The sequence below is a fragment of the Pantherophis guttatus genome, chromosome 1 (assembly GCF_059756535.1).
Source record: "Pantherophis guttatus breed Tessera chromosome 1, ASM5975653v1, whole genome shotgun sequence".
NCBI classification, from domain to species: Eukaryota; Metazoa; Chordata; class Lepidosauria; order Squamata; family Colubridae; genus Pantherophis; species Pantherophis guttatus.
In genome coordinates, this window is record NC_142063.1 from 56,853,973 (window position 1) to 56,869,741 (window position 15,769).

The following is a 15,769-nucleotide window of genomic DNA, read 5'->3' on the forward strand; positions in this document are numbered from 1 at the left end:
TGAGCAGACATGGACCTACTTCTGCTATCAGTCTATTGTACTTAGAAATCTAAACATAGGTGCTTTGAGAATTGGGGTTTTCTTAATTGTCATTTTGGTTTTGCATGGGAAACTGACTAGGATCACCTGAAAGTGTCTTGATGGACAGCTTTTAGGAAAGTGGTGTTTGTTCAGTTAATTCTACTCCTGAGCTGTATTAGTTTACCTTTCAGGTGAACATTCTACATGCTTTTTTCATTTGCATTTTTTTTTTGTCTAATGAAGGGTAAAAGTTGAAAATGCAACTGTTAAGAGAATATTCAAAGCACTGAAATTGAACTCTTTCCTCTTATCTTTATAAGAGGAAAGAACATCTCCGAGCTTATTGCTTCCTATTGAATAATTCATTTCTGTATAAGTACAATAAAATCAAGTACATTCAAGGACTGAGCAATCAGGTTCTGCAAGGATGACACATCCTAATATAGTCTCTGCTGAGATCTCCAAGTATTTGCTCTGTTTTAATATCTCCACACAATGGGTCTGCATTCTACTTGTCTTGCCTGTGAGTAGTCATGTTTGGTATTGTGCTTAATCCCTGTGAAAGAATCTGGAATCTGAAGAGATCTATAGTTTATACTAGATGCCCTTCCTGTTCCTTCCCTATTGTCTCTGTAATCATTAAAATCACCTGTAGTAATGGAGCACAAGTCCTAAGAGATTTTATATCTGAAGACTCTCACTTAAACAATTAAGAATAAGGGAGAAAAATGCTATTTTGATGTTCATATAGCTGAAGACAACAGAAACCTATTCCACTTATGGATTATGAAGAATATGAAGGTATAATCATAAGGGAACAGGAACATTGTTAACAGTGATGAAATCCAAATTTTCTACCAGTTCTGTGGGCGTGGCTTGGTGGGGCGTGGCTTGGTGGGTGTGGCAGGGGAAGGATATTGCAAAATCTCCATTCCTTCTCCACTCCTGGGGCCAGCCAGAGGTGGTATTTGCTGGTTCTCTGAACTACTCAAAATTTCTGCTACCGGTTCTCTGAACTGCTCAAAATTTCCACTACCGGTTCTCCAGAACCTGTCAGAACCTGCTGGATTTCACCCCTGATTGTTAGGCATGTTTATGCAGTGGCTAGGTGCAAGTGGAGAAAGAATTCTGGAAATGCCTAGAAATAGCTTCAAATACCAAGAATTATATTGAAGCAAATAACTCTGGAATGGACTCTCACTCGGCTGCCAACACTTAGCAGTCCAACAGAGCAATAATGTTGATACAAATAGCAATTGCAGTATTTATTCTCAATAGTTTCAACACAGTTTAAAGCTACTGACAATAAAAACCAACTGATTTTGTCACCGTCTGATATTTTTTGTCCTATGGACATAGAATGAGTTGGGATGTAATGCCAAAACTCATCAAATATGGACAAAGCACTCCTAGATGTGGCCTCCGATGGAGGTCAACATGAACAGGTTAAAGCAACCAGCTGCTTTAACAAATTGTGCCAGACTGGAAATCAAGCCAGCAGAGCCTTATTGCTTTAGCTGGTTCTGACTTATTAGACCAGGACGATATTCCAAACAATTAGTTTAAGAAAATATTTTGGGTAAAATAAATGCATGACAGAAAATAACATACTTGCTTTGTTTTTAAAATTTGAAAAATGGCTACTGTAACTTTTCCCAACTCCCTGTCCCCCAGATGTAACTGATGACAACACCCATATAATCCAACTCGCATTTGTGCACATATTTACTCCATTTATGCCATAGCATGCTATATAATGTCTTCAATTAAAACTATTGCAAATAGTCTTTGGTTAGTGGTAGTAATTGGGACCAGAATTGCTAAGTGATGCTATAGTGTTCAATTGTCATCCCTTAGTGATGGCAATCTCAGCACTTGTATTTGCCATTGTTAAGCAAGGACTAAAGGTCATTAAGCGAGTCACAGGCAGGGAAAATGTAGTGCGAGATGTGGCATGAACATGATGGGGCTGGGGCTGACTGCTGCCAGGGCATGGGTTGCATGGTCCCTGCAGAACCTGGTTGCATGAGTGGCTGCTGCTAGGCAGGGGAGGTGTATGTGGTTTACCAGTGCATCTTTCCCTGCGGACCTCCCCTTTGTTTGTGCAGGACTCTGCAATTGTTGTAACAGCCAGTTGCCAAGTATCCAGATTGTGACCAAGTGACCACAGGGATGCTGGGATGACTAGAACTTCAAGGACCATTCATTCATCACCATCATAATTTGGAATGGTTGCTGAAAGAGTGGCCGTTAAATGAAGACTACCCCTTCCTGCTATACATCTGTGTTCAGACTTCAATTTCCCATATTCAGCCCTGCCACTTAGGAAAATGAAGAATAAATGAAAGCAAATTCCCTGGACTTTCACTCTTGCACCAAGATGCTTGAGACTGCTGAGACTACTGAGTAACCCCTTCTGTATCCATGGGTGATCATGGGGGAAAGCAAAAGCAAAAGCCAAACTGGGAATGTGATATCACGAAGCAGACCACACCTCTTTTGTATGTGCATGCCTTCTCCATAAAGAAAGTGACTTGCGTTGTAATATCACAACGTTTCATCATTCTGACAAAACCGCCAGATTTTACAGATACCTCTTTCTCTCTCTCCTTTAGCTATCGTTCAAAGTATATCAACATGCTGCAGATATCCACACATTTAGCACAGATATATGCAGGGTGAAAGTCTTCATGTTATGAGATTGTGTGCACTTTGGCTTCAATGCAAGTCAAGGCCTAGTGGAACAAGGTCTTGACTTGTGTAAAAACCCAACCAAAATACAACTGTGTGTGTGCGAAGGCTTCCTTCCTGCAATGAATGTGTGTGTGTGTGTGTGTGTATGTCTATGTATGTATGTATGTATGTATGTATGTATGTATATATATATATATATATATGTCTGTCTTTTTTGCATATATATGTCTATGTATACATACATACATACATACATACATACATACATACATACATATCCAAAAAGCTGTTATCATTTAAGGGACTTTGATTAAAGTCAGTTGTTCTAGGACTATTTGTGATGATATCCATGATTTAGTAATATCTGACACTTATGTTTCTTCATTTTCTCTAGTATGCTAGAGGAAGAGCCAAAAGCTTTAAAACTAACTGTATTATCTATAATGTCTGAATTTGGAGAATTGTGGTTTGTTCAGCTGTGACCTGAATCTTACTTAGTATTAAACTAGAATGATAGTTCCATGCCTTATGGCAGGGGTGTCAAACTCACGTTGTCATGGCAGTGTCATGGGACATATCGGGACTTTCCCCCCCTTTGCTAAACTGGGCGTGGGCGTGGCCAGCACATGACACATCTGACCCGTGGGCTGGGAGCTGCCTTACGGTAATTCAAAAGCAAATAAACCACATAACTGCTTAGATTTAGTACAATTTCAGCCCATTGTTTAGGGAGAATTTCTTAAAACCTAAAACAATATTGTGATCGTTTTTTTCCTTTTAATCATAGTTTAATAAAGCACAGATTCATGAGTTTAGTACCATGTTTTCCCGAAAATAAGACTCTGTCTTATATTTTTTTGAACCCTGAAATAAGCACTTGGCCTTATTGTCATGCACTCAAAAACCCAATTGGGCTTATTATCAGGGATGTCTTATTTTGGGGGTAGCAAAAATATGGTAGTTAATTTCAAAGTAAAAACATTGGCTGGACTTTGTGACAAATAGAAAAAAATAGCTTCCCATTATTCATAAATAGGCCATAAATCAACAGCAGGAAAGTCATTTAAATTAATCTGCCATAACAGAGAAGACACTACCTGGTGAGGTCAAGCAACTTGATACCAGCTGTTTAGGGTTTTAAAAGTCAAATTATGTCTAAACATAAACATCGATGAGTATTATGAATATTATTTCTGTTAAAATCCATAAAGCTTTAGATTTTTTGGTAGCCATTTATTTACTTTATATGGCTCATTCTTGCTCCATTTGAATTCTAATAGTTTTTCAACTTTCCAGTGGAAAACAATTGCAAATTCTGATAGACATCTTAAATTATATAATTATGACAGTGTATAAATGAAACCAATTCATAGAGAGCCACAGGATGGGATTTGCCTAGCTAACTTTGTTTTCAGAATTTGGCGGATGAATCAGGGTTGTGTGAATTAGAATTTGGTTTTGTGATATGCAATGAAAGGAGATTTGGTAAATGCAAATATGTGATATCTGCTGTATCAAGGATAGTTTGAAGCTTTGGAAATACATTAAGGCCTTCCCTGTTACTGACCCACCCTGCCTAGAAAAAAAATTCATGACATTTACAAATTTCAATGCATACAACACACAAGAGCTGAACTTTATCAGGTAGAGGGGCTCAGGTGCCATTTATTTTAAAAACCCATACCTTAGAAATATTTATATAAAACTTGCCCCACCTATGTCTCCTCGGTGTCTACTGGAGACTGAAAGTAGATTCTATTAACTTGGAATGGTATTTCAGATAAGAAGGTCAGAGTTCGGTCAGAAAAAGACCTTTGTTATTTAGAGATTTCTATGTCTTACCTTTGGGGTAAAGAGTTTCGGAAACCACTTATCAGCATTTTTTGTACAAGACAAACAACAATGTATCATTATGCGCTCAAGGTAAATAAAGAAATTTAAATTAATTGCTATTTTACTGCAGTCATTTCTCAATATTTCCTAACTATTATCCAACAAGATTTTTTTTAGTTCCGTAGCACATGAAGGACAGTGTTTCCACTGTACTTTCCACTAAAACAAAGAACATTTCTGTAGGGTTATCCTAAACCATTTATACCTCAGCAGTGTCTGCCTGAAATGAGGAGATTTCCCCTCCTTTTTCCCCTTGCATATTTAGCAATCTTTTTGAATCTTCTCTGTTATTCTGTTACCCCAGTCCCCAAAATTTCAATAAATCCTCAGTTGCATAGGGACTACAAACCTCAGAATTCCCTATTAGTATTGACATATCTGCTGCTCTCCAGATGTATGGGATTGCAGATCAAATAATGCCCAGCTAATATTGTCAATTACTAAGCTAGCTAGGATTCATGAATTGTAATTATAACATGTAGTTGCTTTGTGAGATGGATAGCTATATAATTAGAGATAGTTAAATAAGAATCCGAAAGAAATCTGACCAAATAAGGGTATGATAGGTAACACTGTGATCTTATAAAGCAACTAGATTTTCCAAGCTTATTCAAAAGAAACCTTTGCTAGTTACAGCCTCAGCTTGTATTACTTCATTTAACTGACGTACTATCTTTTGGTCATCATCAGCCCCTCCAAAAAGATCAGTCTTTTAATATTACTTCGGAATAAATGATAAAAAAAATGGGACACCAATATATATTTCTATTGAGTTCTGTTGCTCTTATTGGCTATAAATTTAAATTAGATACATGTGGGTTTTTCTGAAATATACAACCAAAGCTAAGTAGGAACAGTACTAAAACCTTTGTAATTTTCTTGTCTTTATGAATAAAGAAGTTAATCCTCTCTACTGTATTTCCTCCCTTCAGGCCTAATGATTTGTTAAGATTAACGCCATATAATTATTATATTATTATATATAGATAATAATTATATTATCTTTCATATAATCTGTTTTGGTTTAAGAAATACATTTTTGTTGATAAAATTCTTTCCTTAACCACAAGGTCCATTCAGTAAGAAGGTAAACCATATCTATTGTACTTTCAATTTTAAGTGAAACAGACATTTAGCCACACAGTTAGTGTTAATAATTCAAATGAGTAAACTGTACTATTCATAAAAAAAAAGCACCACACAAGTATTATCTGAGTCATAATCCTACTGTGGATGGCTCCAGAGGTTTTCTCCTCTTGAAAGTTGAAAAAAGTAAAATAGACCACTTGGCTTAATAGTCTATTTGTGTTACTTGTGTAAAATGTGTGCCAGAAACACATGGTTTTCAGAAGCAACAATAGTTTGAGCAATCAATGTAAGCAAAATCTGTTTGTTACTATTGTAAATAATCTTTAACTTATTTATATTGTGTTAAAAATTGTGCTGAGAATTTTAAAATCCTAACCAGTCTGTATTGTAATAATTATAAACATACAGTAGCTATTAGACTTACATATACCTACCATTGCTGGAAAAATGAACATGATATCTTTCAAAGAACTATAAATCTTGTACATGGAAGAAATACTACAGAGATCAACAGTATGATGTTATTTATTTTAGTTTAGTCAGACTGCAAGTTGCCACATTTATTGCAAAATGTTTTAGCACTAATAAAACAAGATATTTTTAAATTGTAGGTTCAAATATTGTGTCTTTTAAATTGTTGAAAAAAACATTTGCCCACATTGTTAAATAACTATAAATTCAAACATATTAATATATAGAATTAAATTAAAGTTTTAAATCAAAAAAAAGAAGAATTGGATGAGTTGTAACGATACCCATGCCACCATAGGTTTAAAATATCTAAATGTAGCAACACGGAAAAAGGCTAGATCAATGTAACAAATACAGTTTTATAATGTTAAAAAGTGAGCCTTTCATTTTGACAATGAAAGAATTAAAGCTACAAACAAATGAAACAGTTGGTGATGAACTACATTTTATTTGACAGCTGCCTAAATTTCCCTCTTTCTAACAGGTTTTTGAACATTCCCATGACAACCAAGCAGACAGCAGATTTATCTCTGTTGCCTCATGAAAGTTGCCTGGGCTCAACTCTTAAGAGTAAGTCAGAAGAATAAGCTCAGCTTTATGAGTTGGTACAATCCATTTATTAATAAAGACACCTATTTCATATTTCAAAAATAAAACAGAGGTAACACTATATTTACCTCTAAAACCTATAGCAAGTATGGTAGTCCACTGAAAACAAAGTTAAACAGTAGAAATATAGAGGAACTGAAGTAAAAATTATAGGCCTATTGACAATGATTTCTTTTCTTTTCTTTTTTTGTTTTCTTTATACATGTTAAGATGAATTCAGAATTCCCTCTTTCGGTCTTTTAAAAACAAAATGTAAAATATTGGGACTGAAAAGTCTCTAAAAATCTTTAGATCCTGCTTTTCCTCCTAAGGATTCCCAAGGTTAACTACAAACAAGCAAAACAAACAAGCACCAACTTCCTCTAAAATGTAAAATAAAAACTGGTCATAAGAATATTTTAAGATTCTAAAGTGAAAGCTCTATTTAGAAACTCCATCCTAAAAATGAAGGTTTTTACCAACTTCCTTGAGAGCATTAATGAGTAAGTAAGATACATCTCTTGCACCATCTCCTTTTTACGCAGCTCCTCCCTTTTATCTTTTACAATAAGATTTGTTTTTAACCTGGGACTGGGAAGAGGAAATCATTAACTACCTATTTGCAAATACCAACATATCAACAATGTGGTTACTAATACAATAAGTAAATAATTTTATTAATACATCATATAATATTTGGGGCATGGAAAGCAGATAGATACGTTTTAAAAACAGTCACTACTGGACAAACAAGAGGAGTTTCTCTCCAAATATGATAGATCTGCAATTCTGCTTGCTGTAAATAATTTGTTCCAATTTAATGTTCGCTAGGACAAGATAGCTGGTCAAAATTTGAAAAAAAATATTGCTTTATCTTCTTGCGTTCATACTTGCTCTCATTGAGAGAGAAAGAGAGAGAGAAGGAGAGAGAGAGAGAGAGAGAGAGAGAGATGGAGAGAGAGCACAAAATAATACCATAACAGAAGGGTGCTGTATCTGTGTTTAAAGAAGAGGTTGTTGGCAAACAGCACAGCTCACTTCTGCTGAAATGTACACAACTGATCTATGCAGCAGAGAAAGCTGGCACCCAGGGCTTACAACCTTAATTTGCCTGCTAGAAGGAATGGAGATTTACCTTCAGAGCACGTTCTTGATTGTTTTTAGCAGTCAGATGTCTAGGGTTGTTTGCAGAAGTCTGGTTCTGCTCTTTCATATGATGAAGCTCCTGCTCCAGCCGTTTGCACTGCAACGAGGAAAGAATCCCATTAAGTAAAGGAAACGGCGTGCATGTGTGTGTACATACACATACACATACAGATATACATTCATTCATTCTAAGGAATATTGCACTGAATCAAATTTCAAATGATTATTGGTCACTCTCTTGCTGGACAGTTTTGGAATCAAGGAAGGATAAAATGGAAGTGTAATTTTTTACCGTAGTGCAAAATGTTAGAAGAATAACATGTAAATTAATGAGATAATTTGTTATCTATGATAGAAAGGAGACATACTTTACAATATCAGTATATGCATTGAAAATATATCTATTGTAAAATGTAAAAATTGAGAAGACATACTATTATGTGTAGCATATTGAAATAAAATGAAACAAAACAGATTCTATGCAATATACAAACTGTCTCGTGCCATTTAAAAGAGTATGCACCAAGTCAAGAAAAAGTCTAAGATATCGGATACATTCAGCCATCTAATTGAAATCTAATTTTTGGGTATCCTACGGAATGAAAAGAATGATGAGATCTTTCAGAAAGAGTAGTCTGAGGACTCTCAACTCCTGCTAGAACAGCAGGTGATAACTGTAGCCCAAGTGCATTTTTTTGGCTGATGCATCAGTTGTTACTGTTTTCGAAGTAGAAGATACACTATGCATGGGACTACCTGGAAGATCACCAAGAAATTATAACTACAGTAGTACAAAATTCAGCAGCCCAGAATTGCTGTAGAACACCAATACTGTGGGAACTGCATTGGTTGCCTGTTTGTTTCTAATTCAAACTGCATAATCAGATTGCTATGTAGTCATCAATGATTGGATTGTGAATGAAGGAGCTGGCTTGACATGTATAACCAAGACATAGGCCGACAGGAAGAAGATGCAACCAACTACAAATTTAGCAGTATCAGCTGCAAAGTCAGGGTATAGGATGGGGTTGAAATTTTCATCTGGAAGGCCCTGATGACTTTCTGATCCTCTGCTCTGCAGATCTGGTGGTGGTGTAAACAGCCATTGTCTAGGACAGATAGGCAGAACATTAGCAGAATACATCCATGAACACCAAGTAGCAGTTAGAAGACCGGATGAAACTTAATTTCACAATACATGGGCAGACTCAACCATAGTTTCAGCTGGGAAACTGTGACCAAGCTAAAACCAAAAAATGCTAAGGATTTTATAGAAGTTTGGCATTCAGACAATCAGCACCAATAGATACATAGAGATAAACTGCATTTACACCATTCAAAAGAGAGAATAAAAATCTAAGAAGGAAACAAAAAGATCAGATCACATCCTCTTCAACAACTAACACCCAGATAAGCAGAGATTAACACCAGACAAACAATCAAGAAGTAAACAATACCCTAATCAAGGAACTACCAAGGAGAGAACCATACTCCCACAATACTGACAAGGCAGGCTATTGTACTGAATTTAAACAGGGAGTAAACCTCCCCCTGCCCACTCACTAGCACTAATGATGTTACCTAGCTAGGTAATTAAACATCTGCAAGCAAACAGCCAAGCTTAGAGAGCCCCAAAGACTTCACTGTTCAACCCCAAGCAACTGCACTCAGTGTTGTAAACTGCACCCAGTTTTATGTACATGTGTGCAACTTCATTTCACTTTCTTCCTAATGAATATTCTCTTTGAAAGGTTTTACATAAGTCTACAAATAGCTACTATACATGTCACTCTAAGCATTGTTGGGAAGTAATCCACTAAAAAGTTATGATCAGTTGGGGTTGCCCAAGAAACAGACAGGCCTAGCCTCCCCATTATGATGCTTGGTTAATGCAAATAGAATTGCTAGCTTCTTCTTTTGACTGTGGTCTGTTTATAGTAAACATTTCACCCAGGATGAACAGTACTTAGAATGAGTATTATATGTATGTGTGTATGTAGGTTATTTTTTGGGGGTAGTTATAACCAGAATCAATCACATGTCCTGTATTTGGACCACATACCATGGATTGTTGGTTTAGCAGCCGCACTAGTCAGGGGTGGGATAGTAAAGGTAAAACTAACAATTGTGTGCCCACTAACAAAGCTTTGTTGTTACATTCTTATGCCAACATAATCTTGTTCTGACTACTTTGCTTAAAATTATAAAACTACAGCGAGATACTTGGGGGAAAGATGACAAAATACAAACTGGACGATGCTACCATTAGATGGATACAGAGCTGATTGAACAATTCTACTCAATGAATATTTTAATTATTGTTAACCACCCAGATTGTGAATAAAAGAAAGTAAAACAAATACATATGTCAATCGTTATAGGTATCGAGAGGCACATTGGATTCCATTCTATGTACTGTGTTCTTCAATGTATTTATGAATGTCTGGAAGAAAGACTTAGAAAAGATTATTTTCAAATGTGCTGATGATACAGAGATAGTACTATTATTATAGGATGATATCAATATTTAGGAGGATCTCAATGCTGGGACATTGAGCCAAAATTAGAAGAATGAATTTCAAATATGCACTATATTTGGGTTGGAAAAATCAACGATATGAAGTAAAGAATGTGGAGATCATATAAGGCAGAAATACAGTAAAAAAGGAACTGTTTTGTTTGTTATTGGCAGTTCCATGCCTTCCAAACATTTCTAAAGGGTAGATCGCAAGCTGAACACGGACCAACTATGGTAGGTAACTAAAAAAAAAAAAAATCAAACCCAACATTAAAAAAAACACAAAAACCTCCCAACAAAACACAACAAAAACAAACAAAAAACCAAAGCAAATGCAATTTTAGGTTGCATTACCAGAAACAAATACTGTCGTGATCAATGTAAGTCATTATTCCTCTGTATTCTGCATTGGCTCATGCTGCATATAAAATATGGTATAAGAGAGAATATGGAGAGAATCAAGGGAATTCTCCAAAGTAGAGAATCAAGATAATAAGAAATCTGGGAGAAAAAACAGGGAAGGAATAGTTGGATGTGTTGGGTTTAATGTCAGAAGAGAAGACTAAAGGGAAACGGGACAGTTTATATAGAAGATGGAATAGAACTTCTTAGAATTGTTCCAGAAAACAGGACAAGAAACAATTATTTTAAATGACAAAAAAAATAAATTTCAATTGGACATTGGGAAAACTAAAGATTAAAGTTCAAAATATATGCAGTTTAAATACCTTAATACTGATATTGATCAAACTGGGAAAAAACCCACAGGTCCTGTGTTTTGTGCATAGAGTTTCTATGCTGCTCACATCATTTTGCGATTGGCAGCCCTTCTCGATATGCAGCCTTCCATGGGAAAGGGCTGTATAATCTGCATCTAACAGTTATTCTAACAAGATCGCATGGACTACCCTTTCAACATGGCAGTAAATCCCACTAAACCCAGAGGGGTTTAGAAGAAACATATTTAAAATCATGCCATTAGCAAAATAAATTAATGATGCTTATTAACAATGATGCTGGAGTAATACTGTAGAGATGTATTGAATGCATTGAATACTGTATCTCAAGCAGACCATGGTTGTTCTTAAATGGTGCTGATTTATTTTTAAAATGTCTTTCCATCCAAACTGAGAGTCAACAGACATGACAGACTACAATTCTGTGCCCAACAAAAGAGAGTCTAACAGATTTAAGCTATTTTTTATTATTCTCTTCTGCTTCTCTTTATTTTCTTTTGGAAGATCTGCACATGAAGATAATTCATACCTCAAAGATTCCTAAAGGAAAGCAAGTATTTTTCACAGTGATTTTTTTTTTTTAAACAGTCTTCTCCTTGTCCCAAATCCACCATGATTGCCTAAAGGGCAAATATCTCACCACTTGGATGCTACACAACTCTTTCCTTTGCAGACAAAAATAATATCAAACGCTTCCAGTCAAAACACAAACCAACCTTTGGTGTCAATGTGAGTTATGTACTTTGAATAGCAGATGTTTGGAAGCACTTATATTTATCTAAATTGATTTTATTCTTTTCCATGTAAAAGAAATGGATTTTTTCCCTCTACTAAATGATGGGTCTAGATAGATTTATTTAATTAGGTCATAATTCTGAATTAAAGTTTTTTTTTTATTGCAACAACTTTATAGTTCTGGCAAGCAGTCAACAAGAATGTTTAACTGATTATTTTTTCAGTGCTCAGATGTATTGAATCTCTTGGATATCCATGAAAAAAAGAAGAAACGAAAAAGAGCTTTGGTAAAGGTCAGGCCCCAGGAACATCTGCTTTTTTTAGAAATTTATATTTGATTAGGAAGAGAAACATTTTGATTTAGTTAAAAAAAGCAATGCATTTCTAATATTTTACCAATCAGAAGCCAGAACTAATGAAATCCTTCTTTTCATTACTACTATCCAGTCAGAAATTGAAGCTGTCAAGAAGACCAAGAAAATTTAATATATTTGGTTCCTTTCTAATAAATATAAAATGATTGTGAAAAGTCATATAAAAGCACATTCAAAAAAGTTAGGAATTTCAAATGCCATTCTCATTTAGGAGCAAAATTTCACAGATAATTTTATTTGCATGAAGATGAGCAGCCCTTTTATTTTGACTGTGGCATTTCTCTTTCCTCCCGATAGGAACCAGGGGAAAGCAATTATCACCAGTGATATGAATGGATCACATTTGTCTTAGAGACTCCAAAAATTCTCAACTCTCTTCAGATTCAGCCAATTCAGAACAGATCCAAATCCAAATTTTGCTTAAGAAGATGTGAGGTTCTGAGCTTCTCCACTGATTATCAGGAACAAACAACAAAGGGAGATAATGTTTGCATATGTGATTTGAGCAGTTTTGATGAAAGAAGACTCTTACCTATTTGAAAATTGTGATGGGAAGCTATGGCCAGGGGAGTCTTTGCTCATCTTTGGCTGCTGAATTAATTATGCCCCTCCCTTACCCTCACTAGATGCCCTGGTGATGGTCACTCACATCCTGATCATCACTCTAGTTAGAGAACTATACAGACTGTATGTAAGACAATTTGCATGCTACAGCAGGTTCAAATGTGGCAGGAAGGCTCCCGGGCCTAATTCAAATTACTAGTCATCTCTTAAAGCTCTTCACAGTGTTGTACCAGGTAATATCAGGCAATGCTTGCTAAGATAGAATGTGCCCAGCCAGTATAAAGTCTTAGAGGAGCCCATTGAGGGTCCCACCACTCCACTAGCTCCTTAGGGAATGAGACAGATGACAGGTCTTTTCAATGCCTCCCCTCCCTTTGGAACACCTTATATCCAGTAATGAAAATATCGCCTACCCTCCTGCCATTGAAGAAACAAATTAAATTGCATTACTTGCTGAAATTTGGCCCCTAGTTTGTCTGGTATGCTTTGCATATTTAATATTTTTTGCACTTTGCATTATAACTTTGGAGAGGGCAGATAAAAATAATGTACAAGTAGTTCTCACTTACCAACCACTTGTTCAGCAAGTATTCAAAGTTGCAACAGCACTGAATAAGGAGAGTTATGACCCAGTCTTCAAAGTTGTGGCTGTCACAGCTTCCTCGCAGTCACATGAGTGTAATTCAGGTATCTGGCAACTGGCATACATTCTAATGGTTACAGCATACTTCAGTCATGTGATTGTCATTTACAAACTTCACAGCTGGTTTCTGACAACCAAGATCAATGAAGACGCTGGCAGGAAGTTGTGAATATGTGGCATCATACTTAATGACTGTTGATAATTTACTAATGACCACAGCCAAAACTGCTGTTGTAAATTGGATGTGGTCGCATTTCACTTTATGACAGCGTTGCTCAGCAATGGAATTGCCAGTCCTAACTGCAGATGGTAAGTGAGGGCTACCTGTATACCAATTATGTTGTTTGCCACTCAGAACCTTAGTTGATTCAGGTAGCAAATTAAGTCTGCCTTAGAATTACTGTATGCCTATATAATCACCAGATCCATTGTATGTTCACCACAGACTGTGTAAGGCAGCATGCTAGGTAGGGAATTCTGGGAGTTGGCATCTTAAAGTGGCTAAAGTTGAGAAAAAGGGATCTAAGTATATTTTCATAAAGATTCTAATGTGGGTGTTATTTATTTTTATTTTTATTTGATTTATATGCCGCCCTTCTCTGGAAACTCAGGGCGGCTTACAATGCGCTAAGCAATAGCCTTTATCCTTTTGTATATTTATACAAAGTCAGCTTATTGCCCCACAACTGGGTCCTCAATTTACCTACCTTAGAAAGGATGGAAGGCTGAGTCAACCTTGAGCCTGGCGAGATTCGAACCTGCAGTAATTGCAGGCAGCTGGTCTTAATAACAGGGCACTTTAGACCACTGTACTACCAAGGCTCTTGGGTTAAACAGACTGATCCTGCACTCAGATTTAGAGTTTCACAAATAGTTTAAGTTTATTTATTTGTCAAGCATATATAAGATAACAGGTAAAAGTATAAACATAATTTGAATACATGAAAGCGTAAGTAAAATATTAGGACAGGGACGGTAGGCACGCTGGTGCACTTATGCATGCCCCTTACAGACCTCTTAAGAATGGGGTGAGGTCAACAGTAGACAGTTTAAGGTTAAAGTTTTGGGGGTTTGGGGAAGAAACTACTGAGTCAGGTAGTGCATTCCAGGCATTGACCACTCTGTTATTGAAGTCATAATTTTCTGCAATCGAGTTTGGAATGGTTTACCTTGAGTTTGTATCTATTATTTGCTCATGTAGTGTTGTGGTTGAAGCTGAAGTAGTCATTGACATGATGGACATTGTGGCAGATAATTTTATGTACTATCCTTAGGTCAGACTGAAGTCGGAGTAGTTCTAAGTTGTCTAAGCCCAAAATTTGGAGTCTGGTGGCATAAGGTATTTTATTGCGGTTAGAGGAATGGAGGACTCTTGTTGTAAAATATCTATGGACTCTCTCGATTGTATTTATGTCCAATATGCAGTGCGGGGTCCAGACAATGAGCTGTATTCAAGAATTGGTCTAGCAAATGTTTTGTATGCTCTAGTTAGTAGTACAACATTACCAGAAAAGAAGCTACGCAAGATTAGGTTAACAACTCTTAATGCCTTTTTGGCAATGTTGTTACAATGGGCTCGGGCACTTAGATCTTTAGAAATGAGTAGTCCAAGGTCCTTGACAGAGTGAGGGTCATCTACAAGGTCATGTCCATCCAATTTGTATTTTATGTTTTGATTTTTTTTTGCCAATGTGTAAGACAGAGCATTTGTTGGTTGAGATTTGAAGTTGACACTTGTTAGACCAATCTGACACATAGTCAAGGTCTTTTTAAAGGATAGTTGCATTGTCGGTGGTGTTGAATAGTTTAACATCGTCAGCAAAGAGAACACAGTTGCTTTTAATATGATCACAGAGGTCATTTATGTAAAGTATGAAGAGTGTTGGACCTAAGACACTGCCTTGGGGAACACTGTTATTAACATGTACAGGATTTGATAGAGCGCTTCCTATTTTGACCACTTGTTGTCTGTTTGACAGGAAGGCAGCTATCCATTTATGTAGGAGTCCAGAAATGCCATAGGATTTTAGTTTTAGAAGTAATTTGAATCAAAATTGAATCAAAAGCTTTACAGAAGTCTATGTAAACTGCGTCTATTGCTTTTCCCTGATCGAGATGTGTAGTCCATATGTTTTTGCAATGTAGTAATTGTAGATTACAGGATAATTTTTTTCTGAAACCGAATTATTTGTTAGAAAGTAAGTTGTTTGTCTCTAGGTGTAGGGTAATAGATTGGTTAATAATTGATTCCATGACTTTGCAGGTGACGCGACATAAAGCGATTGGTCTGTAATTT

At 36.2% G+C, this 15,769-nt stretch overlaps 1 protein-coding gene across 2 annotated transcripts in view; it reads right to left on the bottom strand.

Moving 5' to 3' along the window:
- Positions 1–15,769, bottom strand: part of MIPOL1 (mirror-image polydactyly 1) — a 178,979-nt gene that overhangs the window by 77,517 nt on the left and 85,693 nt on the right. For both annotated transcript variants that reach the window (XM_060687415.2, XM_060687416.2), the window contains exon 8: positions 7,892–7,999. In XM_060687415.2, coding sequence (XP_060543398.2) covers positions 7,892–7,999 — 108 coding nt within the window. The remainder of the gene's footprint in view (positions 1–7,891; positions 8,000–15,769) is intronic.